Source organism: Corvus hawaiiensis, chromosome 17 (genome assembly GCF_020740725.1).
Source record: "Corvus hawaiiensis isolate bCorHaw1 chromosome 17, bCorHaw1.pri.cur, whole genome shotgun sequence".
Taxonomy (NCBI): domain Eukaryota; kingdom Metazoa; phylum Chordata; class Aves; order Passeriformes; family Corvidae; genus Corvus; species Corvus hawaiiensis.
This window is the reverse complement of record NC_063229.1, coordinates 7,477,038-7,504,611: the sequence shown is the minus strand read 5'-3', so window position 1 is coordinate 7,504,611 and position 27,574 is coordinate 7,477,038. Positions and strand designations below refer to the sequence as shown.

General features: G+C 44.3%; 1 protein-coding gene across 1 annotated transcript in view; it reads right to left on the bottom strand.

Annotated features, from left to right (window-relative positions):
- RIMS4 (regulating synaptic membrane exocytosis 4) overlaps nt 1–27,574 on the bottom strand; it is a 55,463-nt gene that overhangs the window by 22,801 nt on the left and 5,088 nt on the right. The window contains exon 2 of the mRNA XM_048321629.1: nt 1,440–1,581. Coding sequence (XP_048177586.1) covers nt 1,440–1,581 — 142 coding nt within the window. The remainder of the gene's footprint in view (nt 1–1,439; nt 1,582–27,574) is intronic.

The window sequence follows — 27,574 nt, the reverse complement described above, 5'->3', positions numbered from 1 at the left end:
GGGGTGCAGTATTTTGCTGGCAGAAATACTCCCTCTCCATGAAAGCCCAACAAAGCAGCCAGTGTATGCAGTGAGAGGACACAGACTATTCAGGGAATTACACCCCTTCCCAGGAGGGTAAGCTATGTAAATATAAAAAGGAAAGAATTTTACTCTGCATGAAAGCAGACTCTTGCTCCTCATTGCCCAGTGACTGAACTTAATCACTAATCCTCTGCATCTAGTAGCGGAGGCAGAACTCCAAGCCACAGGACTGTGCTGGTGTAGCAAGAATATTTCCCTGGAGACAGCAGCTCACAGAAGAGATAAGGTACATCACAGCTTTGGAGTGACAAGATTGCTATCGCAGTCTGTGCCTCATTACTATTTTGAACCTTCAGCACAGATCTATGATGCCTTTCCAGGATTAGCCTACTTCTAAAGCTAAAGAAAGTCTCTCTTAATTTACAGCCTGTTACTTATTTAACACCAGAATCACATTAATTGAGAGTGCCTTTGGACTCTCCCAGCATTTTAACTGTACAGTGTACTTGGAATATCACACAGGACTAGAGAGAGCATAGAGTGATGCCAAGTGTGGTCCTTGGCTTAAACAGAACACCTTTTAGGTATAGAAACATTTTGGGCTCACACCTAGAAAGCACAAAATTGGATGGTATGCACTGCCTTTTTTTTTAAATACTGTGGGTTTTTTGCTTCCAAAGGTTCCCATGAACAGTCATCTTGGTAAAATTATTAAATTGCCCTATACAGCTTCAAGTAATGGAAATATAAAAACCAGAATTGGAGACAAGTCAGGTCCCAAAGTTCTGGCCTAAAGATCCCCTGCTTTGCACTCTGGTATAAAGTCTAAATGCAACAAAGTGTATTGTAACTTCTCTTGGGGTCAAAAATCTTTTCTGAAACACTTCATTTTAGGACCCTGTAATTCAGATGAAACAAAATTAGGTTTTTTACCAAAGTACACACGGGCTCCAAAATAGATATATTTTGATATCAGAATTTTGCTGTGCTGTAAGGTATTTTATTACTTTCACCCTTTTCAGTACCTTGACACTTCTGCCTGCCCCAAACCAAAGGGCTATTTTGAAACAGGGGAAATGGACAACTATTGTGCAACACTAAAAACTACTGGCTTATAATTTACGATCAGTAATGAGCCTCTGCTATTGACCCTGAATTACTCATCCAAAGGCAAAGCGGTTAAAAGTAATGGGTATCTGCTTCAGCTCAGAATAATGAGGACACTAAAAAAAGTATATAAACAGCCAAGTATGTGCCAGCTATGCAGACAGAGATCTGCTCTAACTGGATGGGCAGGACACCTGCAGCATAGGCAAGTCAGAAAAACACATCGTCCATCATGCTGGAGGAAAATTAATAGGTACAGGGACAGTGCATCCCACGAGTGATTACCCAGCTCCCTTTGGATGACTTACTTTCCCTCTGATCCATAACTGTTCATGCTGTCCTCGATGGACTCGTGGCTGGCTTGACGGACGGTCCTGCTGGGCATTTCAACAGCCAGGCCAGTTTCAGTGCTCCTCTGGATGGCTCCTTTCAGTCTCCGACCATCACCGTCTAGGAACACAAGGAGAGAAAAGGCAGTCAGCCTCTATTCCCAGAGCCTTTTGCACTGACAAAGCCAAGGAGAAGCAGAAAAGGTCTTTCGGAAGACCAGCCTGGCATCTGTCACGCAACATTTCCTTACTCAGCCCTGCTTCATCAGCACCTCCCGAGTCATCTCTGGAACACACTCAGTGCTCCACCATGCCAGGGCCAGCAGATACTCAGAGCATGCACACCTCCCTACCTACTCCAACCATTTGTACCAGTTAATTATCCATTGAGCAGGCAGCCACACCAGAGCTGGCTACACCTGGAGCTACCCAGTCAGGGAACACAGTAGCAGCAACCGTGGGCTGAGGAGTACAGCCTGATGCCTCCAAGCCTATCCCAAATCCCATGTTGCTGCCTCAGGCTGTGTGGAACAGCAAAAACAGTGGCAGGTTGTGGTGGGCAACGAGTGATCAGAGGGGAGGGAAAGGCCAGGCAGCACCAGAGGTGCTGTGAAAGCAGAAGCCCTCCCAGACCGGCCACAGGGGAATAGTTGGGCACAGTCAAAATGTTCCCTGGTGGCACTGGAAAGGCACCAGCAGTGGAAAACCCTGGAGAGGACTATTCCCCTTGGTAGACGCCCTCGGCCACAGCATAGAGGGAATTAAGTAGGTTCTGGTTCCTCCTGGGTGCAGTCTTCAGAGGCTCAGCCCTCTGAAATTAACAGCTGCTATTTTCATCCTCCATCTCGAGCAGTCTGTTTCTCAGAACAAACCATGTTATGTAATGAATACGTAATGAATACCATTACTATTAATTGCTGTAGCTGGTGTTAGGAAGCTCCAGATTTCATCCCACATAGAGCACTCATCCTGAAACACATCTGCTACAAGTTTTCTGAACAAAGCAGAATTATCTAAATCCTCTAAAGATGCCCAGTCATTACCCAGGACTCAGGCAACAAACCCCTGACCCACGGTGCTCTCAGAAACCTTCCAGCTTTTTGAGTACCACCTCCAGAGGAGAAATGACCTGGCTACTGAGTCTGGAGAACTCAAGAACACCAAATATTAAAGGAAACAAATCTTTCAAAAAATCACAGGATGGGTGAGGTTGGAAGGGACCAGAGTGGTTCATCTGATCCATCCTCCCTGCTGAAACAGGGTCATCCTAGAGCACACTGCACAGGATTGCATCCAGATGGTTCTTGAGTATCTCCAGTGAGGGAGACTCCACAACCTTCTGGCAACCTGTTCCAGTGCACCCACACAGTGAAGACATTCTTCCTCATATTCAGGTGGAACTTCTTGTGAATCACTTTCCGAACTACTTTGGAAATATGAGGGTATCTGTAAGAACCTGCCTAAAATACCCTGTTTTTTGTGTAGCAGGCTGCTTGACCTAAAATACTTTTCTTTAGATCTTGGTGTGAAGAGAGACTTTGAAAAAAAATTTGGTAAGGTATCAGAAATGCTTCCTATCCTACTTCTCCAATTGTATCTACGCCGAAAAGCAAAGACAAAAATTCTCCTATAAATACAGCTGTAAAGTACCTTTTCCTCTGGTATCATGAGGTTTCCAAGTGGGTAAACGTGCTGGCCCCAGGGCTCTGTACCAGCTGCTGTCCCCACATATGGTGCAGCATGTGTACACATGTCCCTATGAGCTAAGGGGATCGAATTTGCACATTCTGGGTTAACATTAACTACAGTTTGCACTGTTTGTGTGCCTAGAGCAATGCATGAAGCACATTGTATAAATCAGGAAGTTACACAAACGTAAAACATATTTCTCATGTGCTTTCAAAATCCAAACCTTCAGGCAAGAATAACAATATGGGCACCAACAAAAGCGAAGCCTTGTGAAACAGCCGTGCCTATTCTCCCAACCAGTGTAGAGCAGCTCCCTTTGATGCACCCTCTCTAGCCTTGTGCAGCTCATTAGAGCCTCTGATGGGGTTTGCAAGCTCCTCTGAGGGCACATCCCACAACCTCGTGGGCAGACTTGATGGTCCGTTTCATTTGTCTTGCATTCACCTCCACAAACAATCTTTGAGTCATCCACATGCACCAGTGCCCATCCCTCCTTCACATGTGCACTCAGAGCACTCATCCTCCTGCCCTTTTAGGTTAGTCCTCACAAGAGCCCTGCTGGCAGCCAGAGTCAAAGCATCAAATGACAAAAATGTAGGAGACAAATTAAAAATGCCCCATTGCCCAGCCATGCAACATCTGTTTGAAAAAAATCTCTTCTTTCCCCAATCTAATGAGATGTGCCTGGAGACACTCGAAATCAAAAGACTATTCATCCATAGCTGGCAACAAATGAGAGGCTTGGGACAGAGCAAGGGTTTGGAGCAACACAAGGCGCTTGCTTGCTTTCTATCAGCCATCTCCTGATTCAAAGCCAGGGACATCAAGAACAAGGGCCCAAAGGCAAGGAAAGGCAGCACTGTGGGAGCACCAGGGCACTGTACCAGTGATCATTTAGCTGGCACGGGGCAAGTTCAGACGTAGAGCATCACATGCACAGCCTTCCACTGCTGGGTGGGTCATTTTCTAGTAGTCCTGATTGCTTTTGCGGGTTATTAAAAAAAAAAAAAAAAACAGGACAGACAAAGGAGAAAAAAAGGAAATAAAACAATTTAATCGAGAATCTCTGTAAAACAAGACAATGTTTTAGGACATATAATGTAAAGGACAAGAATCCTTTGTTCCTTCCTCTTCTTCCAGACAGAGATGCACAGCAACTCCTGCATTTTACAAATGACCTCTCGTTATTCTGGAAAAAGGCTTCTCCAACCTTTCTCGCCCTAGACTCTCCTTTTGCCAAAAGTTTCCCTTGCACAGAAGGGGAGTGATTTGTTTTACCAAAAAGGCAAGCTCCCAAACTACAGCGGCCAGAGGCATGACTGAAACAGGGTAAGAGATCACCATAAGCACCAGAGATGCCATCAGAAATGAGATATAGGTTCCTAAACTATCCAGCCCCATCAGCTGGGAGAGGCGGACAGATCAGGGATAGCACACCTGGAAAGGAAATATATATGGGCGACATTGTACTTCTCATCTGTGAGCCAAAAATATTTCACAAGCAACAGTCAGCTGCCATTAACCTTCTCTGGTCAGTGTGGAGCATGGCACGGGGGCTGTGCCTCCTCCCTACCCAAAATCTTCGTGCTTCGACACCTTTGCCAATCAGAAGGTAAATGATATGCATCGATGCAGGCGTTGCCTGGCAAAATCATTTGTCTTAATTTGTCAGTGGTATCTGCAACAAGTAAGAGTAGTATCGACATTTTCTGCAGTGTCACCAGATTTATTTTCTGCACCTCTTCCAATCAAGCAGCAAACAACAGAGGTTAAGCAGTCAGTCAAGCCTGCAGTGCAACACATCACTAAGAGCAGATTTTACTTTGGGATGACCTTGGGAAGAAGAAATGTTTTGGTCAAATATCCAGGATGAAGATACACAGCACCTCGCTGACGCCAACAACCAGAAGGGCCCAGCAGTCACTCTGCCAAGTTCTCAGTGTTGACAGGCGCTTCGATTTTGCTCTGTTCAGCCAAACAATTTATGTTTGGCTAAAGAATATCTTCTAAAGCACTATCCACTCCGGGTTTGAAGATACCGAGATGAAGAATCTGCCATTTGCCTGCACGGTTTATTTTACTACCTGACATTTAGAGATGTGGCTTAATTTTGCCTGGTTTCAGCTTTCACACACCAGATTTTTTTAGAGCCCTTCTCCACCCTGAGAGCTGCTTTGTGTTTTTGCTATAAAGACTTTTCTGCAGTGCAGGTGAGTTTTCTCTCAATGTTATTTTGACAAGTTAAACAGACTGAGATCTCTATGTCTCTCATGCTCTGGCATTTTTTTTTTCTCCTGGCCTTGGATCTTTTTAATGACCTCCCCAGGTTTTAAAAGCCCTTTTGAGAACACACACAGCAGAACTGGAGTCTGCATTTTAGTACAGAAACACGTACAGAGGTAAAAATCAGCTTGTACTCTCATCTTCACTGCTTCTGCTGGCATCTCCCAAGACCACAGTAAGCTCCTGATCACATCACACCTTGCCAGGAGGTTGTGCAGTCCCTTGCCTGACCTGCTGGTATGACCTTGCAGAACATTATATTAAAAAATAGGTAAGAAAATGAATTTTATTTGAAGAGAAAGAAAGCAAAACTTCAGACAGCTCTATACAGCTCTCTCACCCCCAGTACTATTTACTCTCTTTCTAGTGTCCACATCACTTGTGAATTAAATGAGGTTTAAACTCATGCTTGCTCCAAATCAAATGAAAACACTGAGCACCACCAGGCCTTCAAAGAGCCTTCCTGCCTTTGAGGCTTTTCCTTGACAACTGCTTTTTGATACATGAAGCAAGTTTTTAATCCATTTATCACGATCACACTTTCAGGGTCATGTTGTTCTAGGACAAAACCCTAACATACTTATCATATTTACCCAGATATCTGTGTCTTCTAAAACTTGGAGAAAAATGTTTCTCACAAGACCCATTTTCCCTACATTCTTCTTGACTGGTATTAATTATAGTCCATCATTTTGTTCATTATTAATTAGATCTCATTATCATGTTTCCCCTCATTCCTTCCAACAACCCAGTAATAATCGAAGAGAAGCAAGGTCACCATGCAGGTGCCCTGTGCAGAGCAGAGCATCTTTTGAAGAGTACCCTTAACTAAATTTTCAGCTGTCAACCACACAGAGGGGCATCCTCTTCTCAAGAATGGTGCTGCTCCTGTAGAAGAGCTGCCACCAAGAATTGGATTTGCTCAAAATCACAGGGGTGGGAAAAATAAGAGTGGCATTGTTCCCTTCTCTCCTCCAAGGGAAGAGTAACCACTTCTCATGTCCTCTTCTATGTCACTCCCATGCACAACTCTTTGAAGCTCTTCCTCTCTGCTACTGACAGGGCTCTCCATGCTCAGAGGCCAGCAAGTCTTGAAAAATCTATGTGAATCCTGCAACAGCTCATCACAAGGTCATGATTATATAATTATTACTCCTACACAGAATTACTCTATGATAGATGCTTATTGATGACATTTCTGAGAGACAGCATGCCCCTTTCACTGTTATCCCTACACTGTCTCCTCTCTTTTCACTTCCTTTTCCTCCACCCAGGTACTTGGTACCATCTTTCTCTTTTCCACTTTGTTTTCCATTTCTTCCTCCATGCTTGCAGTTTGCTGGATACTACCAGCACAAAAAGAAATCAACACGATGCATGTGCTACAGACCGTCCTGTACTTTAGAATTAATTGGTATTGATTTAGGCCTGAGATTAGGCATTGACTGAATCTCAACTCCATCAGCTTTGCTCCTAAATTACCCAACCACTTCCAAGCACAGAACACAGTGGCACCCAAAGCACATGGACACACAGCACCAGCACAGGCCACCCAAGACACACCAAGGGTCTGGCAAAACAGCCTGGGTAGCTGTTATCCTTTCCCAAACTTGATGAGCCAGGGGAAAAATCAGAAAGGGAAATCAGTTGGATGCTTACTTTCACTTGTTCCTATTGCAAAGCTCTGGAAAAGATAACATTTTGTATTTTCCAAGGAAGTTTATCTGAGCTTGAGCAAAGAGACTACATCCCCACTGCTTTTCTTACCCAAGTCAAGCAGTATGGAACAATTCCCATCCAAACATGCTGCAGGGCATCGACCTGGACAGACTCTGCTCTCTGGATTCACACCTGGGTTCCTCAGCACATGAATTGCCTGTTTTGCTCCAAAATACCAACTTGCACTTATGAAGCATGAAGAACTGACAACTCCAGCAAAGGAACACAGAAAAACCCATCTGGCAGCGCCAATGAAGCCTTCAGAGCACGCTGCAGATCACGTAGAAAGCAGAGACAGGACAGGACCCGACTGCCTGCAGAGGAGATTTGCCCCGAGCTATCTCCTTTCAGTTCATGCTGAATCTGCCTGCTCTACCCTTGGCTCAAACACGGGCTCACAAGCCCTTTCACTTTCCACAACCACTAACTTCACTCTCTGGTTTTGACCCTAAAAGTTGTTTCTATCTCTCTTCCCCATGAAGATCTGCCTCTGAGAAAAGACGATGCACATCATCAGAAAAGATGATGCAGGTTTGGGGCTGAAAATGAAGAAGGGAAAACATCAAGCACCCATCTGGATGGTATCAAGTGCTGAGGTGAGGAAGGTCCCCAAGTCCAACAACTGGTCTTTGGCATGTCTGTGGGCAAAAAGCAGAAATGGAAGTCTCAGCTCAGCACCCCATCAGACTGCTAAAACACTGACCATTTGACCTCCTACTTATTTTCAGGTACTCTGAGAAAAGAGTCAGCACATTAACTTCTCCACTTCAAACTTTGTCACTGCACAGTTGTTCCTGAATTGTTTAAAAAAAAAAAAAAATTCTGTTTAGTCAGATGCTGACTCCCTGTGACACCTACTAAGATTTGTGTGCCATGAATCAATTCTGAGATGAATAAAAATTCCATTGTTCGCCTTCAAAGGAGAAAAAGAAAAGTCTTCCCACAGCCTTGCATGAATACCCAACACCTGTGCAGCCTGGCACACGCTGAGCTGGCGTCTGCCAGGGTGGGCAGCACAGGCCCCTTTACAGGGGTATCTCTCTTCAGAGCAAGCCCTGATGCTCTCCTAAGGGGTTGCTTCTGCTGAGGAAAAAAAAATAAATACTAGATTGTCACTTCAGCATGCAGTTTAACGAGATGAACTCAATCTCATCATGCCTGGCAAGCCCTGACATCCTGCCAAGCATTCCCCACATCAACATCCTAATGGAGTGTGAATTATGAGCACCTAAAGAGAGGCAGTTTGTACTGTGCTCCAGAACATGCCAGGCTATCATCACAGCCTGAGTAATCCACCAGAATGACAGAAAATGGCTGGGGATAAACAGGGGCACTAATCAGGCTGTTTGCTTCATTCCCCTTGTCCTAGTTTCAGACAGCAACAAAATCACACCCTTTCTTTCCAAATTAAGCACAGAATCTTCTATGGGATGGAAAAAAGTATTTCAACATGTTAATTCCTAATCTGTGGAGGTTAGGTACATTCACAGGGTTCGGAAAGTTCAATCAGCTCTTCTTGTGAGAGTCAGAAAATAATAAAATTAGCAACTATTTTCACTGCTGTTACAGCTACCAACTCCAGTGAAGGCAGAGCAGGGCCAGGACACCCTGCTTGTATGGGCAACTTCTGGAGATGCCAATGAGACACCTCCAAATTCCCAATGTAACACAATCCCAATACATCCCATTGCTGCTGGCCCACAAGGGTATTTTAGCACAAAAAAAGCTTTCTCTCAACCTAGAGTTCAGACTGGCCTGTCCTCACCCACACCGACAGGCAGTGCTGACACCCCTGCCCAGATGTGTGGATGTCAAACCAACTCCCCCTGAATCCAGAGTTTTATGTTCTTCCCCCTCACCATTAGATGAGGACTAAAAATCATTCATGGGGTTATTTTCATGAACAGCCTCTGAGGCTGCCTTCCCTCTTTCCCCCACAACCCAGCCCAAACCCCATCTCATCAGACACTTAAAGCAGCATTTTTTCCTCCATCCTGGCCTGAGCTGCAATTTGGTTTAAGTCCTGTATTTAAGCAGGTCTCCACCCCAGTAGATGTTATCATCTCTTGTAGCTTGCCTGGGGCATGGGTAGAGCAGCAATTTTTCTTCCTTTCTTCATAAGCTCCATTTTCATATTTTAAACATACTTTTTCTCCTCCTTTTGAGGTTAAAATTAAATAGTTCCCATGATACTATTTTTAATTTTGACCTTTTTGATAATCCATCTATATAAAAAAAAAATTTAATGGCCAAAATTTTCATTTAGAAGTATCTAAAGAAAAAATTCTGCAACAAACATGTAGCCAGGAAAATCACTTGGAGATTTTTCCCTTCACTGTCAAAAGAGAGAAAGCCAAGAGCCAAAAAGGTAAATACATATGTTCCACTGTCAATGACTTTCAAATGGAGTTTTTGACTACCATAAAAAGTTGTTTAGCTTTTCACTATAAAAAAGTTGCAGTACCATAACACTAACAAAAACGTTTGGTTCTTTCAGAGTTATTTCATGGGAACTACTTTGCAGCTAGATCCAGCTCTTCAGAATTCTTTCCATGTCTCTATTTTGTTTGCAGCAGCAGGATCCAAACAGCTTCATCTGATGGCTGCTTTTGCATTTTTATTTTTATAAGAAAATGGAACACACTGCCCCCTTTTCTTCCCCCAATCTGCCAGGCTTTGCAGTAGAGCCTGATTAAATGAAATGGCCATATCCATCCAGAACATTCACTGCTGTAATATTTCTGCAGCAGCCTAGCAATGAAACTTGAACACTGCCCTGTCCATAGCCCAGGTCTCCAGGGAAAGACAAGCACGGAACTGCTGATGCTGCACCAGTTGTCCCTGGAATGGCTGCATGTCTGGGACAGACACATCCCACATCCCAGGCCTTTCTTCATCTGCTGCTTTTGTTCTTGGGCAAGGGGTGATGACTTAAAAATATAATCTTACTATGATATTTATAATGCAATAAACCACAGATATATATATATACACACACACTCACACATTCTCACTGCATGGCAATTAGGGGATTCAATCTTTCCACTTCCTGGATTTTGGTTTTTAAGCCTCACCAAGAGTTAAACTCCCCTCTGACATCAGCCCACCTGGGAAGCCCTGAGGGTCTGTAGTCCAACTAGGTAAGGAGAATTTAGCTGATGGGCTCAGAGAACAAGAACATTTGACACAGGCAATTAATTTAACTGATTTATTTAAGCTACTACACTGTAATATTTATTGCTTAGAAAGCTGAGGGAAGCATCACACATAGAATCAACAACCAGCAGTGCTCTACATGTTCTCAGTTCCAAACTCTTAGAACTTTGCCAGCTATCATGATGTGGGTATCAGGAAAACATGAAAGTAGAAAGGTGAGTGGCTGGTTTGTGTGCCAGCACCACCCCAGGGCTTTCTCCTTGTTAATTCACAAGGAGAATAGAGGTGGAGCCAATTTGTGTCCCCATGGCTGAAAGTCCTCCAGCTAACCAACGTAAGTTGTGAAGGCCAGGTGAGGCTCTCTACTTAATTACAAGAGAGTTGAACCAGAGCACCCTAATGTCCTAATTCTGCCATCCATCTCACACTATTAGTAACTGTGGATGTTGCTTAAGTCCAGGTTCTGAAATATGAATGAGCCTGAGCTGCAGAAAACCTCTTGATTTAGAAAAGGATCACAAAAATGAGGTGAATTCACAAAAATAAAGCTACTAGAAAGAGCCGTTGTAGAGAAGGACGGCATGAGATGAAAGAGTTGCCCAGCCTACACTTCACTAAGCCAAGAAACTTTGCACGAGGCTGTTGTGCCCCTCCCGAGTCCGCTGGATCTGCCTGCTCACCGACTGCCCCCCTCCTGGCAGAGCCCAGCATCCTGCTCTTCACTTGGTAACTTTTAGGAAGCAAGCAGGGGTAAAATAACTTCAGCAGCCTGTTTGCAAGCTGTGCATTCCTACTGCAGAAGAGGACTCGGGTCATGAGCCTCCTGAAGCCACCAAAACCCCCCAGAGGTGCTGACACACCTTTCTGTCCCACTGGATGCTCAGCTCCAGTGGTCTGCTTTCACCCACAAGGTTAATTTTAGACTGAGATTATATATCAGATCTTTTCTCCCAGGGGCACTAGTTTGTGTGTCTCTCTCTACCCAGAGCCATCTTTTCCAGCATTTTTAGAGTCTGCTCATCTTGGGCTTCTCCCCCAAATTTGGCTGAAACTAGAAAGTATCTGCTACATAGTAATGATGGGAAGAAAGTCAGGACAGCGGCTTAAGCACTGAAGAAATACTTGTCTCCCTCAAATTCACAGCTACTGCACAGCAGGTGAAGTTTAGTTTTGGTACAGACAAAATTGAGAGGGAAGCAGTTGACAAGGCCATATTTTTTAATGAGATTTCTTCCCTTTTCTTCTGTCCTACTGACGCTCTTTTAGGAGCAAGCGGCTTTGTCAAGACCGTGTGTGCGAGCACAGAGAGCAACAGTCTTGGCACAGTGAATGAGTCATGCAACCTTTTGTTCACTCGTTATAAATACAATTAAAAATACAGGCCCATTTCCTTAACAGGCACGAAGCCACAGAACCCTGGAGTCATTCATAAACTAGAATCCTGGTGCAGAATTGCATTTAGAATAGCATTTGATTTGTGTTTAGCTTGGGTTGTAATTACTTCATCATATTTTCCTTAAGGAAATGAATGATCAAATTCATAAGGAGTTGACTTTAATTATACACACTGCTTAGTAACTTGTGTCCATTTGGAAGCAATTATTTGATCCACTGTGGAAGCAGAGAGGGGGAGCTGATGGTCTGGTTTCCAGAGAAGTTAAACAATTTCAGGCATTGAGTTCCTAATTCCAGACAATCTCACCTGACGATACCACCACCTGTGTCAGGCTTCACCAAAGGTGCTCTCATGGGGTACCTGTAGCAAATGCTAGAGGAAGCAAGCCAGCATGTTTTTCCCCTCTAATTCTACATATTGCTTTGACTCACACGGAGACATCCCATGACAGCTCCATGGCCATGGAGCATCTATTGTGCCAGGCCAGTACCACAGCCTGCCACAGCTGCACTAAAGGGAACCCTTTTCTTCCCAAATGGTACCAAGAACTGTACAAAACCCCCTGTTCATAGCACACCTGTGCTGCTGAAGAGAGAGCTTGGAGAGTGGCTCCATTTCCCAAAAGCCTGCAAACAGATCCATTGCACTCATACTGCTTCTCTCACACAGATCCCTTTCCAGGAACAAGTGCCAGGTTCTGCTTGGGTGGAGTAAATGGAGAGCACCCTGCCCTTCACAACTGTGGTAATTTGGCTGCAGATACCTCATGACAGCTGGAAGGTCAGGCTTCAATGCCCAGAAGCAGGACAGGAGCAACAGTTCCTTACGATGCAAAGTCATTCACAGTGACTAAGAAATCAAAGTGAGTTTGTATCACTGCAAACAGCCCTGCCAATCATACATCATAAGTATCTTCAGCTGGGGACAAGTCAGGCCACTACACATGGAAAACACCATCCAATACCAAAAACAGAGGCGCTGAAATTTAACTAGTAGACACCTAAGAAAAAACATTCAAGCAAAAATTTCACAGCCCAAACCCTGAAGAGACACATGCAAACTCTCATCTGAGTGACACACTCTCCCACAGACGAACATGGCAGACACATAACTGCCTCCTACATCTGCTTTCTGCATGCACAAAAGCAGCACTCAGATAGAAAAACACCCCAGATTATTTGAAGTCCTTTGGGAAATTCAGTTCACTGTTTGTCTATGCAGAGTATTGAGCTTCCAATAGCGGAGAAAAAGCCCTTTGGCCAGAGCTGGAAAATAAACATAATGTGTTCATCTCTGATGAAAGATACTGCAGAATGTGGGAAACCAACCAAACTATCATGCCTGGCTGCAGATTACCGAGGATTGAAGTAAAAAGTCATCAGACTAACACAGATTAAAAATACAGGAGATTAATACACTTTAGGAACAATATGAAAATCTAGTTTTCTCAATTATCAACAACAAGATGCAGTAAGAATCAGTCCTTTGTGAAGAAGAGGCACACCAGAGTGTTCAATATCGTATTGACTGGAATTTGCATTGATCACTCACAGTGTACAAAAGCCACACACCAGCACAGCATCCTGAGAAGCAATGCCTGTTTGCAGCATGGCTACCCCATGACATGTACCTGGCAGAATGTTCACCAAAATCCCATTATTTGTGCCAAATATTTCTGAACAAATTCTGTAGAAGGAGCAAGGATTAAAATGCTTTGGAGTGCCCTGCTAATCTCTCTCTACTATGAGAGCAGAAAAGAGAACAGATAAAGAAGCAATTGTGATACAGCCAGCATCAGCCTTGCAGGCAACGCTAACAGCTCAGGGAGATCAAACACGCATTAAAGGGCAGTGTGTGAGCAAAAAAATAGTTCTAATGTAACCACCAAAAAAAAGGTTGATGGGAATCTCTTTATAAAATGTGCAGGCAACGACTGCCCAACAGTACTGGAAGAAGGTCAGGAGAGGACACCCTGCTTACGAAGCACCTGCATCACCGTCACTTCCTGCCTTCTGACACCTGCAGGTAACTTTCATGTTTCTGTTCTCAGATTTAACAACTGGGCTGACATAAGGAAGCCTGGGGATTTCTCCAGATGTTACTGGCAAGGTCAGAGAAGTACAATCCCCTTCCATCGCCGCCTGTGCTCCGAGGGCTCCGTTTCACTCCGCTGTACAGTAACTGTGCCAGCGACCTGAGCCAGCCACCCACCCCACCAGGCTCCACCCTTCACACTCATCTCAACACGGAAACAAACAGAAGGAGACAGGACACACAATTTTGAAAGCAAACTTGAAGGTGAGACCCTCAGTCCCAACCCATTCACAGTCTCTGATCACAATTACAAATCGAGCTCAAGAGTAAAGTAACATCCTTTCCTCCTCCTCCTGGCTGCAGAGACAGGAGTTCAGGGCTCTGTTTCCTTGGCAACAAAAAAGAGCATCACAACAGCCTCCTCGCTAGCAAATGACATACAAAAACGTGTCATTTTTTTTCTCTCCGGTGTCTTTTATCACTAGGGAATAAGCCTGAACTCAGAACTCCCCACTCAGCAAGAATGGAAATAGATATCCATTATTGCTATTTAAACTGCAGTATCTTTGGAGCCTTTAAGCTTGTCCAGAGGTAGGTAGCAAGTGAGGGATTTTAATTTATTAAGTTAAGCAAAAAAAGAAAAAAACCCTAACCTTGCTGAAGTTCACCTTTTAAGACAAATTATAAAACTTGAATTTGGGGGAAAAAATGCACCTCATAAATTTATGATCTGCATTTTAGATTCTGTTAATATTCACTTTTGAAAAGCATTAGAAATGAAGATTACAAATTTAATAATGCAACATATGGGAGGAATTATCCTCCTCCCCGTATAAAAAGGCAATTTGCTCTTGCCTATAAATTGACTTTCTATTACTGTCATTAAAGCAGCATAATGTGCTAAAATTAGGGTCTGCCCTGCCACAGCTCTGTGGCAACTCACAGCCAAGAACCCATCATGCCAATACTTCAGCAGACATCCTCATGAGGTGGCAGGGGCAGTGGCACTGCTGGGTATCTCCTCAGTGCAGGACTTTGGGATGCTCATGGACCTTTACGAGGGGTCCAAAAGAGATTGGATTAAATCAATGAGGAAAAAATTCAAGAGCAGAGAAAGTCCCTAAGCCACAAGGCAGTGGAAGCCGGGTCAGCATCCTGAACAAGCATCCTAAGAAACCTTGCCATCTCCCTGACTTTCTCCAAATACCTTGATAGACACAAAAATCTCTTACTCCTTCCATTTTGCCACAAGAGAGAAGTCAGATCACAGTCCTCAGACTGCAGTAGCTTCCCATGCATTTTAAGCTGCTTCCAAGTTCTCCTCCTCTATAGTTTGTGCAGACTGGATGCCCTGCACAGTCTGTGTGCCCAGACCACCAGTGCAAGCCCTGTCCCACCTTGCAGAGCTGATCCTCTCTTGCTCAACATGCTCATGTCTAACTCCCCACGTGTCTGGACCATAAGGGATGATTTTGCAATGCACACATGAGAATCTACCGAGCAGCAAAAGAATTAAAATCTATATTCAGTGGCTTCCTCAAACAGGCAACTACATTTAAACAGCTCAACTGAAAGAGCATTAAAATTGTGCTGGCAGTTATTTACTGTCCCATTTCCCATAACCCTTTCTCCATCTTTAAGTTACTGATGGGTTGTGACATATTTCCATAACAGAAATCTCAATAACAGAAACCTCTTTGCCACTTCTCAGCACTAGCACCGTTCTTCCCTTTCACCAGCCATACAGTTACATGTTAATTCTGTCATCTGCCTTTTTTTAAAAACCATTTTCACCCATACTTTATGCAGCTGCATAAAGCTGGATAATGAGCATACTTGCTCACATCTTAGTTACTTCTAGAACAAATCTGAGCACCTAGCACTGAGGGAGTGAGTTGACAGCATCTGCTGATGGTTCTTGCCCTTCCTTTGCTCATGAATTGCGCTGAGTTTTAAAAGAAAAGCAGCTGGTGCTTGTTCAAGATTACCAAAGAGTATCACTGGTTAGTGCACCCCCCCAACAGGTGCTCTGTGCCTGAAGAAGCAGTTTGGCAGGCCAGGCCAGCACTGGACCTTCCAGCACCACTGGCTGGCTTTGACAAGACGTGCCCTTTGCTCCATGACAAGTCAGTTCTTAAGATTGCTGGATGACCATCAGTCCACTTAAAAACTTCCCATTTACCCAAATATTCATTCAAAGGAACTTAATGGTTTGAAACGAACACGAAGGGGACTTGTGATAATGAAAGTGAATCCATTTGCAAGTCTGACACATGCACAGAAAGCACTTCGCAGTCTCCACCAAAGCCTGGTTTAGTCTCCCTGCTGAAGCAATTTTTAGGTCAGAACATGTGCAGATGTTTGGAGGTCTGTGCTTTGTCCTTGGCCTGTTTCGGAGAAAGATGTAACATTTTGCTTCTGCTCCAACTGCATTATTTCCACCCGAGAAACCGCAAGGCCACACTTGAAGTCACTACTGAATTCTAGTCCTCTGGATCCATGAATGAGTAGTACATCCTCCTTGTATCCCACAAGCCATATTCCTGATTGAATTGTCCTCCTGTTGTATCCCTTCTCCTTAGAAATTTCCCTTTATGAAGCATGACTTGGCCCTTCTGAACATTACACAATATTTGTCTTTCTCATGTATCTTCTGCTACAGATACATGACTTTTCCCCGTGTTTTACTGTCATATGGAACAGCTTTCCCTTTCAACAGTCACAGCTGCTTAATGAATTCAAAGTGTGACATTTTGTTTTCCATGGTGAGGTGTGTGAGAAGTGTAAACCGTGGCTGAGAGATGAACTAGAAAACACAGAGAGCACTGAGCCCTTCCCACCAGCCAGACACAGCGCTCTCAACAGCACCCATTGCACCCTGCAACACTCAGCTTTGCACAATTAATCAACAAACTTCACTAAACAAATCAAAATGTCAACTTTAGGAAGTATATACAAGCTTCTATACACAATACAGTTTCACAAGCTCCAAAGAGATCCTCTCATGCTTGATACTCAATGTGCTATCCCACCAGGACACTTGGATGCTTTGCTCAAACAACAGTTCCAGGATCCAAGGGGATTTAAAGCCTCGAAAGACTTTCCAGAGCACTGCACAAATTCCTCTGATGTCGCCCACGTGGGAGGCTACAAATTGGCACCAGTAGTTGTCAACATTTTGTTTTGATCTTCTGGCAAACAAATCCACCCTCTGAAATGTTTGCAGGATGCCGAGATAAAAAGCAGTAATGAATACAACCCAAAGAAGTTTGAAGGGTTTATTTTTACCAAGTAATCAATACCTTCTGGCAGTCTTCCTCCAGCTCTAATAATACCAGTGAGGACAGTGACCCTTGGCAGGTTTTGTACACTGCTCTACAAACATTATCTAATTAACTATCACAGTCCACTCCTAAAGAAAAGAAAGCATGCTCTGAAGTTCTTCTACAGCAAGAGAGAGAGAGAATGAGTGTTGGGAAGGGCTACTGATAACGAGGTCATAGGTTCAGGAGTTGCAGTTCTTGCACACCCAGCCTAACCACGCTGCCCCTCAGGGGCCAGCTCCAGGGAAATGGTGTATTTTTCACACAATCTGTGTTTAGCACAACCCTTACTTTCACTTAGCTGTGACAAAGCACTAGGACAGCGTCCAAGCCAACTCACTAATAAATCAAATGACAATAAAGCAGTTGGAGGGAGATGAATTATTGAAATCAAAGCAATTCAGTGCTCAAAACTAAACTTTGTAAGCTGGGAGCTACTGAACGCAGAGCCTGATTTTCCTCGGAACAGCTTTACTGACATGTTGCAAACTGCCAGTCCTGTCCATCTGTACCGTAGCTCAGAAGAGGATTCAGCCTTTCACTGGAGTACATGACATCTTGAAGCTGATCATTACTATTAAAGATGGAAGAGGAATCCCAGGTCATCAAGTCAACCAGGAAAGCATCTCAGAAGATTATCACCTAAACCAAGTCTAAGAAACAGGTCTAAACCCAGAGTCAGCATATGTGTCAATATAAATCCAGGTCTGGATTCTTTCGAACAGACTATTTTTCTATTTCTTTGGGGCAGCCATTACGGAGTCACAATATTTAGTCAACCTTTTACTTCTATAGTCATTAATCATGCACCATTTAACTACTGGTTTGTCATTTACTCTCTTAATCCTTTTCAAATCCTTCTGCTTATTTTCACATCTTTTTTCAATCCCATTCTATGTGTCTTGCTAATTACACTCCTTAACTGTCGTAGGCTGTTTCAACAGACACGTTGAGCCAGACGTGGTTTGATTACTTGCTGTGTTATGTGCCCAAGGAATCTTCTGCTATTGAGATATTTAAAATATAAACAGTGTTACCGGAAGATGATCAATTGTACTTAATTATCTGGACAGCTGCCTGTAACTCTAGGGAGGAAGGGTGAATGACCATTTAACGATGGACTCAAACCCAAGATTTCTAACCTTGTAAAAAAGAACAATGAAAAAGGAAAGAATAGGCCTAGGGTTTTCATCTTCTCAAAATACGGAATTTTGCTTCCTTGGCAGACAGTACTGTTTTCAAAGGACTGTTATTTGCAATTTTGCTGTGTCCTGAGCCAACCTTTCCTACCAGTCTCAGAAGACTCCATCTCCAGAAGTCATCACACAACACCCTAAGAGTCACAGGCCCCCAAAAGTAAGGTCACATCCAAATGAGAGATGCCAAAACCTGGTGACAGATGAATGAGACAGAGCAGACATCACCTGAAAACTTAAACAAAAGGGAATAATTCATGGCCAAAAGGAAGAGAAGAAGTACTGTGATATATATGGGAAAGAAGGAACTGAGGGAAGTAGGTGGCCAACTGTGATGGAACAACTCTCAGAAATACTCAGAGCATTGGAAATGTCAGCCCAGCTTTACCTGTCCACACATTCACTTCCAGTGACAAGACTGACTACACAACTTGACACTGAGCAAATGCCACCCTGAACACTTCCTCTCTTGAATCTCAGTCTTCATTTCACTTCTACAACCACGTCCTGACCTACCATGCTGGGGATGCAAACCTTAAAACCACATGTATGTAATGAAGAGACAACTTTACTAAGAGCCTGAAGGTGCAACCAACTCATTCAGCCCAGAGGAGAGTTAACAGAGGCTGGAGAGGACCCTTACACGCCATCATTGTTAGCTACTAATTCAGTATCTTCAAAAATAGGAAGAACTGAACACTTCCTTCTCTTCCATGCCCATCTCCTCAGACATAGCTATCAACCCACACAGAGGAAAGCATGCAAGGCTCAGAGGGGAGCAGAACTCCCTGCACTTGGTACACCTTGGAGAATTCTGTCTAGGCATGGTTTGCCACACCCATTGAAGCCAAAATGTGCAGCTAAAACAAGTGACGGAACAAACACCTTCCAAAACATCGCAGGAAGATTGCGCAGCTTCTGTGTGCCAAGGAAAATGTCATGGACACCATAATCCCCAAATACACTCACATTGTGTAACCCCATTAGATCAGCACCTCCTAATTAAATTAGAGTGTAGATCAGTCCTCAAACACCTTTTGCTATCACTAAGACCTACCAAAAGTGATGAAGAGGAATTATTATGCATAACACTCTCAAGAACTTGCATTTGTAAACACACTTGGCAGCACAGGGAGGTTCCTTTATGGCATAATCCATTTTTATATACACCTAATATTTTCAGGTTTTCAACTGATTGTCAAGAGTGTTTGTAGAGGCTGTTAATGAATCTCACTGCTAAAAGCAGTTACAATTCTGTAGCTATTAATACAACGTGACATCAGTTATATCAGCTTCCAAGTGAATCACAGTTTGCAATCTTGTAGGTGTTCGATAGCTGTTGTCACATCGAAATAGAACATTGTTAAATATACTCCAAGTCTGTCCTAGTTCTGCAGCTCTTTCCCCCTTTCTGCACTGCAGCCTTAGTGGACTGAACACCTGCAGGTCTGAAGAACTGAGCACAGGAATGTCAAGAGGAAAGAACAGGTTGACTATTAGACCACTCAGATCAGCAAGGTTTAAAATGTTCACTTTTGACTGCAATTTCCTCTCAAATCTGATGACTAGAAGAGGTCAAAAGAACAGGTCACCAAATCTTTTACAATGTCTAAACCCTCCAAGATGTACTTGTATCAAGATGTTAAGCTTTTTTTTTTCTTCCTTGTAAGCCAAAATAAAAGGCTGACAATCTTTCCTGACATAGTAGTTTAGCATTAAAGCAGGCAAAATCCAGTTTTCAAACCATTATCTGAGTATTAAACACCAAATGCTGCTCTAATTTGCATAACTGACATTCACAGAACACTCCTGTCTTGGTCAGCTTGTATATAAAAGCACATTCTTAACAAAACTGGCAAAAGTCTGTGAAGTTATTAATATTTTGCTCAGTGAAACATTTTCAGACCATCACATTTTCCCTGCTTCAGGATTCAACCCTCCCACCAACATTTTTCATGCAGGTAGTACCCTGTAGGGGTAATCTCTGGACACCCAGCCTTCGAGCTCCAGAGCAAAGATGTTTTAGAAAATATGCTTTCTAGATTTCAAGAAATTAAACAAAATTATGGCCTGAAATAAGACTTCCTGATTTTTACAGCCAATGTGTCCAACAAGCTTGCTGCCTTTGTGCAGCAGACAGCTGCAGTGAACAGGCTGTGAAAACAGTCAAAGTCACCACATAAAATGGACTGTGGATAATTTGCCTGGTATTATTCCTAGAGCAACAAGCCAGATTTTGCCTCAACCAACCATGCAATATTTCACAGAGTGTTTTAGTAGGTAAGCCAGGCAGTACTGAGACAGAAATAGAAAAATATTGAAATAGGGCCCACACGATGCCAGGTTTAGAGGCACTTGGATTGGCTCTTGGGAAAAACTGAGTTTAGGACATAGCAGCGTCTCCTGTGCAGGAGCAGTAAAAGCGTTTCTGCACAGACTGAGCAGCCAGGTCACAGGAACAGACCTACTCCTGTTACTAGGCAGATGCCAGGAATTCAGTGGAAACAGATGAAAAACAAGTTTTTAGAATGGTAACTTGGGACTCTGGCACAACTCAAAGCAGAGCACTGGGCAGAATGGGAGAGCTGAGAATTACTGTGGTGAAACAGTTCAGAAGTGGGTTCTGACAAACAGATATGATTGAAAAATCAAGTTCTGCTCCTTCCCCCAGCCCCACCAGGTACCTTCTCAAGCCTTACATTTACACTTCTCGGACCCTTTAGACCAGATGTGAAGATCACAAGCTCTGGATTTTATCATAGATGATCCCTTTATGCTGTAGCACCACTGTGAAAAATAGCTTTGTTGTGTACCCACATAGCTTGAATTGCACATCCACAGCCTGCATCACTGGGTACGCAAATCCTTAGTTAAGCATCTCCTTGCCCATGCCGTTTTCAGAATCCTCACATGCACAATAACTAACCCCAGGTCTCTCTCCTGCTCTTACAAAGTACCAAGCAGAAGTGAGAAACGTGCACTGGTGGAAGGTCCACAGGCTGCCATACAGGAAACATCTCCACCTTTATTTCTTGCCAAGGCTCTAGCTTATATTGAGAACAGCCTTCCCTATGCCAAGGGAAAAGAGCCAATAAACATATGTGAAAAAAAACCCATGATGCTAATTTTGGAATATGTCACCTGGCGGAAAAACAGAAATATAGGAAGACAAGGGGAAAATAAACCACGGGGAACACTTAAAATCCTGGCGGGACACAGAGGTAGCAGCAAAAACTGAAATATTTTTAGGCAGGCCAAAAACATTGATCAAAACATGATGAAACCTTCAGGTAGCCATGAAGGAAACTCCACCCAAAGGTGTGAGGCTGCTGTCCAAAACCAGCCCCAACAGTGCCCAGGGCAGCTGATGGCTCCTGCTAAGGAAGGGGAGGAGGGAGCAGACCACTGCAGGCTGCAGATGGACATCAGCAATAGGCTTTCTCTGGGCTGAAAGAACTGGCTCCAAAACAAGACCAGAGTGTCTTTCTAAACTGAGTGATCTCAGAGCTGCCTGTGAGAGCGTGGGTGCCTCTGATGCCAGGCAGGACACAGCTACTGCAGCGACCATCTGATGGAGGGAAAGCTGCTTCATCAGTGCAGCAGAAAGCAAATCCAGGTGCTTTTGAGCCAAATCATGTGAGAGTTGCTATGCTAGAAGAAGGAATCGTTGCCTTAAGACACCCAAAAGCCCAGGGAGAGCGTCTCTGCCACCCTCAGCCCCATAACTGAAGGAATCCATACGATCCGTACCACAGCATTCCTCAAGGCCCCAGCTGAAGGAGGAAAGTGCACCGACGACAGCATGCACTGACACCGCAGTACGAGAACGGGTGTCATGGGATGCTAACGTTGCCATGGCAATGTCCTCATACCACGTAACATTTTGACACTGTCTGTTTTCCGAGCAGCAGCACCGATGTGGCAGCCTGCAAAGGCAGCACGAAACGGCTGTTTGAGTTTTGCCACGCTTGTTCCTGCAGCCGGCAGCCAATTCAAACTGTCTGGGCATTGGAGTTTGACCAATCTGGCAGCTCCGCTTCCTAAAGTGCGCGAGGAAGCTTTTAACAGAAACTGTTCCATAAATCACCCTGATTTAACACGCGCTGTCTGCCAGGCTGAGCGCTGGCCTGCACGCCCACTTTTGGCACTGCTTGCCCTGCTTTCCACACCAGCGTTTTCAATGTTCCCCCATCAACTTCCTTGAATTGCAGAATCCCAGGGAGGGTCTGCTCCTCTGCTCCAGCTGGCTTTGCACAACCAGAGCAGTAGTCTCAGCCCCACACTTGCAGAGCTGTGGGGTGATTTTCTGAACTGCCAGAAGCAGACACAGCCCCAAATCCCATTCACTTTCAACAAATACCAGAGACCAAAACTCACAGGCATTTTTGAAAAAGCCCAACTTTGCACATTTAATATTTAAAACAAGCACTGACTCTTGTAAGAACTATGCTGATGGCGGAATACTTGTTTTTATCTCAAGGTACATCAAATAATGCAATCTAAGCCTTTCCCCTTTACTTACATTGAAACAAAAATCCCGTATCTGGAGGGGATGCACTGCGGGCTGTGTGATCCACAGATGTGTGGGCACCAACCCCCACAAAGATGCCTGGGTTTTTGGCAACCCAAAATTGGTAGCAAACTCACCACTGAAATGCAACAGTGGGTTGTGACAGCAATTTCTGCAATTCCTTCTGGTTTGGAGGTATCTGGGGGAAAGCAGAATGCTGACAAGCTTCAAAAGTTAGTCTGGAGCACTGCCTACCCGAACTGTAAATTTAATTCAAACTGCTATAAATGTGCAAGGGCTCTGCAGAAGTGGTGCAGAGCAGTTGCTCTGATCTCACAGGCTACTGGTGAGATCTCAGGGCAGCAGGAAGCAGGGCTTCAGCCAGAGGGATAGCAGCACAACCTGAACATAAGGGACAGGGAAAGCTACTGGGTCCAAGTTATGGTACTTTCAGGAATTTATCAACTACAGCAGCTGGAAATCCAACAGGCATTAGAAAGGAAAAGCCTTCTCTTTTTTTTTTTTTTCTCCTCTCTCCTGACAATCTGATTAAAACACAAATATGGATATAAAGCAGACACCTTAAAATCTTGAGTCAAGGTTTCCTAACTTTTCACTGGAGCTGTGATGACACGTGTAAAATACAAGAAAGGAAAGGTAAATAGCAAAAATAAAACGAAAAAAAAAACACCCACCCACCCAATCCTCCCAGGATGCTGAGAAGTGCTAAACAAGGAGCTGGATTTACAACAAGAAAAAAAAAAAAATCTTAATCTTCTTAGACATCTTGGCTGCAACACAATTAACATGTTTCTCATCCACATGGCAGGATACATTCCCTGCTAACTGTAAATATGCATACTGCTGGTGGGCAGCTGGCACAAGTCCCACACCACTGGGAAACTGTCACCACTGGGAAATGTCAGCCTCATCCATATTGCCCAGGGAGCTGAGCGAGGGGCAGCCTGTGCCCACACTCCTGTCCCTTGGTGACACTGCTGCTTCCTTGCTAAGGTGGGTCATTCTGCAAGTCTGACCCCACCAACAGCTGAGCTGCTGCTCCTCAGAGGATGGCCAGCTCCAGACAGGGACACAACCATGAGTTCCTTGGGGAGAGAGACTATAATCTCTTAAATCAGATGCCACCAATGTGAAGCACAGGAAGAACCACTATAATCCTCATTCCAGCTACTAACTGTGAATGACACCCAAAAAGCACCCTTGAAAGCAAATGTTTTCAAGGATGCTGCACTTTGCCCAGTTACTGGATCCTCAGTTAGAGAGCACCTCCTCCAGCTCCCAAAATTAACCATAAACAGTGCTGTATTCCTGGAGCCCAGGGGATAAAGGACCTTTTTTCACAGACATTTACCCCACCTCCCAATGCAACAAATATCCCATAAGCACAGGTCTTGCTAAACAACAGATACTGATTTCAGGCCAATACCCACGGGATAAAATAGCTCAATCCTCCAAAGCAATACAAGGAAAATCACCAAAGGCACATGTAAAAAGTAGTAACTTCAGAGCATTGAAAAAATTAAACATACAAATGCCAGAAAGGGAATGAATAGCCAAGCAGCACTCGTGCAGGGAATGATCTGGAAAACAGCATGGATCATACCCTGAGTTAGCCAGGAGCAGGGACACTCTTGCAAAGCAAGAGTGTGTATTTACAGGAATACTGCACACAAAGTGTGGGAAACAGATACTCCCCACTGCAGGGGGCCAGACAGCAACCAGGGCACTGTCCACACTGCTCCTCCTACACCATCCTGAGTCCAGCAAGAAGGCCAACAGGACACTTGGAAAACTGCTCTACACAAAAAAAAAAAATCCAAACCAACAAACAGTAAACAACCACCCAACAAAAACAAAACCATCCATCGTGTTTCCTTGGACCAAAAAGCAAAAGGAGGGAGAGGGAGGCCAGGCAGCAACGGCTGTCATTACAGTCATTTCCTGACTTGGAATTATCAGCTCAACGAGGAACAGTTTTGCAATGAGAAGAGCTGCTTTGAGGAGAGCAGTGATCAATGGCTTCCCATTTTGCTGGGAGCAATGCAATGGCAATCTGGTATTTCCATTCGGATTTAAGCTAAATTTTAGGGTAAACTATCCTTCTGATTAGGAACAGATTAGTTACTTGGGGAACAGATACAAGCAACCCCTCTACCTCTACATTTGCAAGAATAAGGACACAGACAATAGCTTAAGTTCCTCTTAGTCATAAAACAGTTTTGAGAAAAATGTGACATTTACCTCTGTACACGGTGTACTCTCCAAGTTGTTGAGCACTCAGACATTTTACACTGGCTCCTGCAAGGCTGTATGAGTGCTTTGTGTTTTGGACAAAGCTGATATAACACCCTGATGGCATGACAGTGGAACATTATCCATCTCAGTGATTTAACTGTGGCTGGATTTGACTAAAAGGTAGGGCTACAGAGCTTACTGTACCCCTCTGTGGTGAGGCTGTACCAGGGCTTCCCAGCTTTTACAAGCGTGCTGTTTTGCAAAAGCAAAGCCAAAGATATAACTTAAATGCAGATTTCAAGGCAAGCATGGTTTGACAGAAAGCAGAGAGTGCCTAATTTGTGTGTCATCAGCAGATGATTTAAGCAATGGCACAACTGTGGCTCATTGTGTTGCAGAACCCCTATCGTGACACGTGTTGCCACATAGTATAGCATTCTCCCAGAAAATAAATCCAAACCTCAAAGGAACATCATTTGGATAGATGGGATATTCAAAATGTGTTGAACACTTCCACAGAGGAGCAGAAATCCTTATTCAAATATGCTAACGGTGCTTCTCAGCAGATGTCTGTGGGAGAGAGGAGGAGACGGCAGAGCTGAGAGTCTTGAGTGAGTCAGGTCTCACTGCCCCACTAAAACCATCAATGACTTGCAGACCATTTCCTAAATTAAATTGTTCACATTTCTAATCTAACTGAAGGCATTCAAATATAAGCAAATAGCGCTTCAGAAAACAATTGCACGGATAAATTATTCCTCAAAACAACTACTCCAATCAAACTTAATTCTTCCCTACACAAAGCAGATCCACACATCCTGTCAAACAGAAATATTGAAGCAAAGTAGTTACAGCATTTCACAACTTGTCCTGATGCAAGAATCTGACAGAGCAAAGATAACTTTTTTTTGCCTGGAGAACAGAGTGCTTTTGAATTAATAAATGTTGCATTAGAATTAACTGCACATGAAATAGAAGCAGTAAGAAAACAGTGTCTCCTGGATAGAAAGCTTTCCAGGGACAGATTCTTCTACTCGGAAACTAGGTGACAGCAGAATAAGAGAATGAGATATCCTTTTCCTGTGGCTGGCAGGGGTCACATATAACCCACCCTCAACAACTCCTGCACACATGGCTGGAACTCAGCATCACTCTCTGAGTATCTGTAACGCAGGTCAGGCCATCTTCGAGGGAAGGAGACAACACTGAGCTCTCCATGGCTGCATGTGTGTGCTGCAAAAGCTGAGGGGACAGCACAGAGCCACCACAGCCCACAACCTCATCCACATCCCCTCTTCCCTGTAAACCCACACCCAGACGCCCACCAAAGAAACTTCTACGCAGCACTTTGTGGCACATTGCTTGAGATCCCTGGGCTAGCAGCTACCGCTCTTCCCCCCACCTTACATCAGTGTTTATAACAATTCAGCACGAGGCACAGGTGGATGCTCCAGGTTGGGGCGTGCTGGAGGACTCCGCAGGACAGCCCATGGGAGGCAGGAGTGGGAAGCAGCTGGTGGCCCAGGAAGGCAGGCTGCCACGCTGAGCGCTGACCGATGCCACGTCACCCTTCCCCGCGCTTGCCCATCTGTCCCACGGTCCCCATCTGTTGGGTTCTGCCACAGACCACGAGCGCCCTGGGACTGACGCTGACATTTTGCTTTGCATTTCTACAGGCACAGCATGAACCTGGCCCAGGACCACAGCTCTCACGTGCAGCCACAACACCAAGAGCAACACAAACAAGGACAAGGTTTCGAATCCCTTGTTCCTAGTGCTGACTCATTCTCAGGGCTCCTGCTCCGCTCCAGTCTCCCATGGCCACAAGAGACAAAACCTGTTGTCTGTACCTGTGGTCCTCTGATCACCCGTGCAGCAGCAGCAGGGCCTGAGAGCAGAAAGCTACCTCCAGTGCACAGGGCAGGTAAGGGACAGCATGGATTGTTCAGCTCTACCCTGACCAGGTGGGTAAGAATGACCCATGGTGTAAGAATCAGTCACTGTATTTAGGATTGGATTAACTCATAACCAGGTCTGGGATCACCAGCTTCTGTAGGTAATATCCACAGCATCTTCTTCCAGGCCATTGGTCCCTTTCATACACTTCCCTCTGATGATTGATTTGACATCAGCTCTTCTAGAATTGTTCTCATTTTTTATTTCAACTTAATCCATTTATGAAACAAACACGTTTACCAAGAGCTAGAATGTGCCCAGCAGGGAGAGATGCATTTCTTACAATCACTAGGATAGCCTACAGACAAAGATACACTCCTTACTGTGCAAGAAAAGAGAAAAGCCCTGGATTTTGCTGCCTCCTGCACCAGCTAAGAGAGCTGGCACCCCTGGGGTAATGCATGGCCAGGTGAGCTCTAAGAGCTATCTTTGGAGGGTTACAGGGATAAAGCATCCTTTCATTTATAAAAGACTGATTTAAAAAATAGCTAACATTCCAGATGGAGGAGTAATTTCCCTTGTTCCCTATATGTTTGCCACATGAGCACGGTTACCTACCTCATGAACAACTAACAAAACCAGTTAGAGGCTTACAG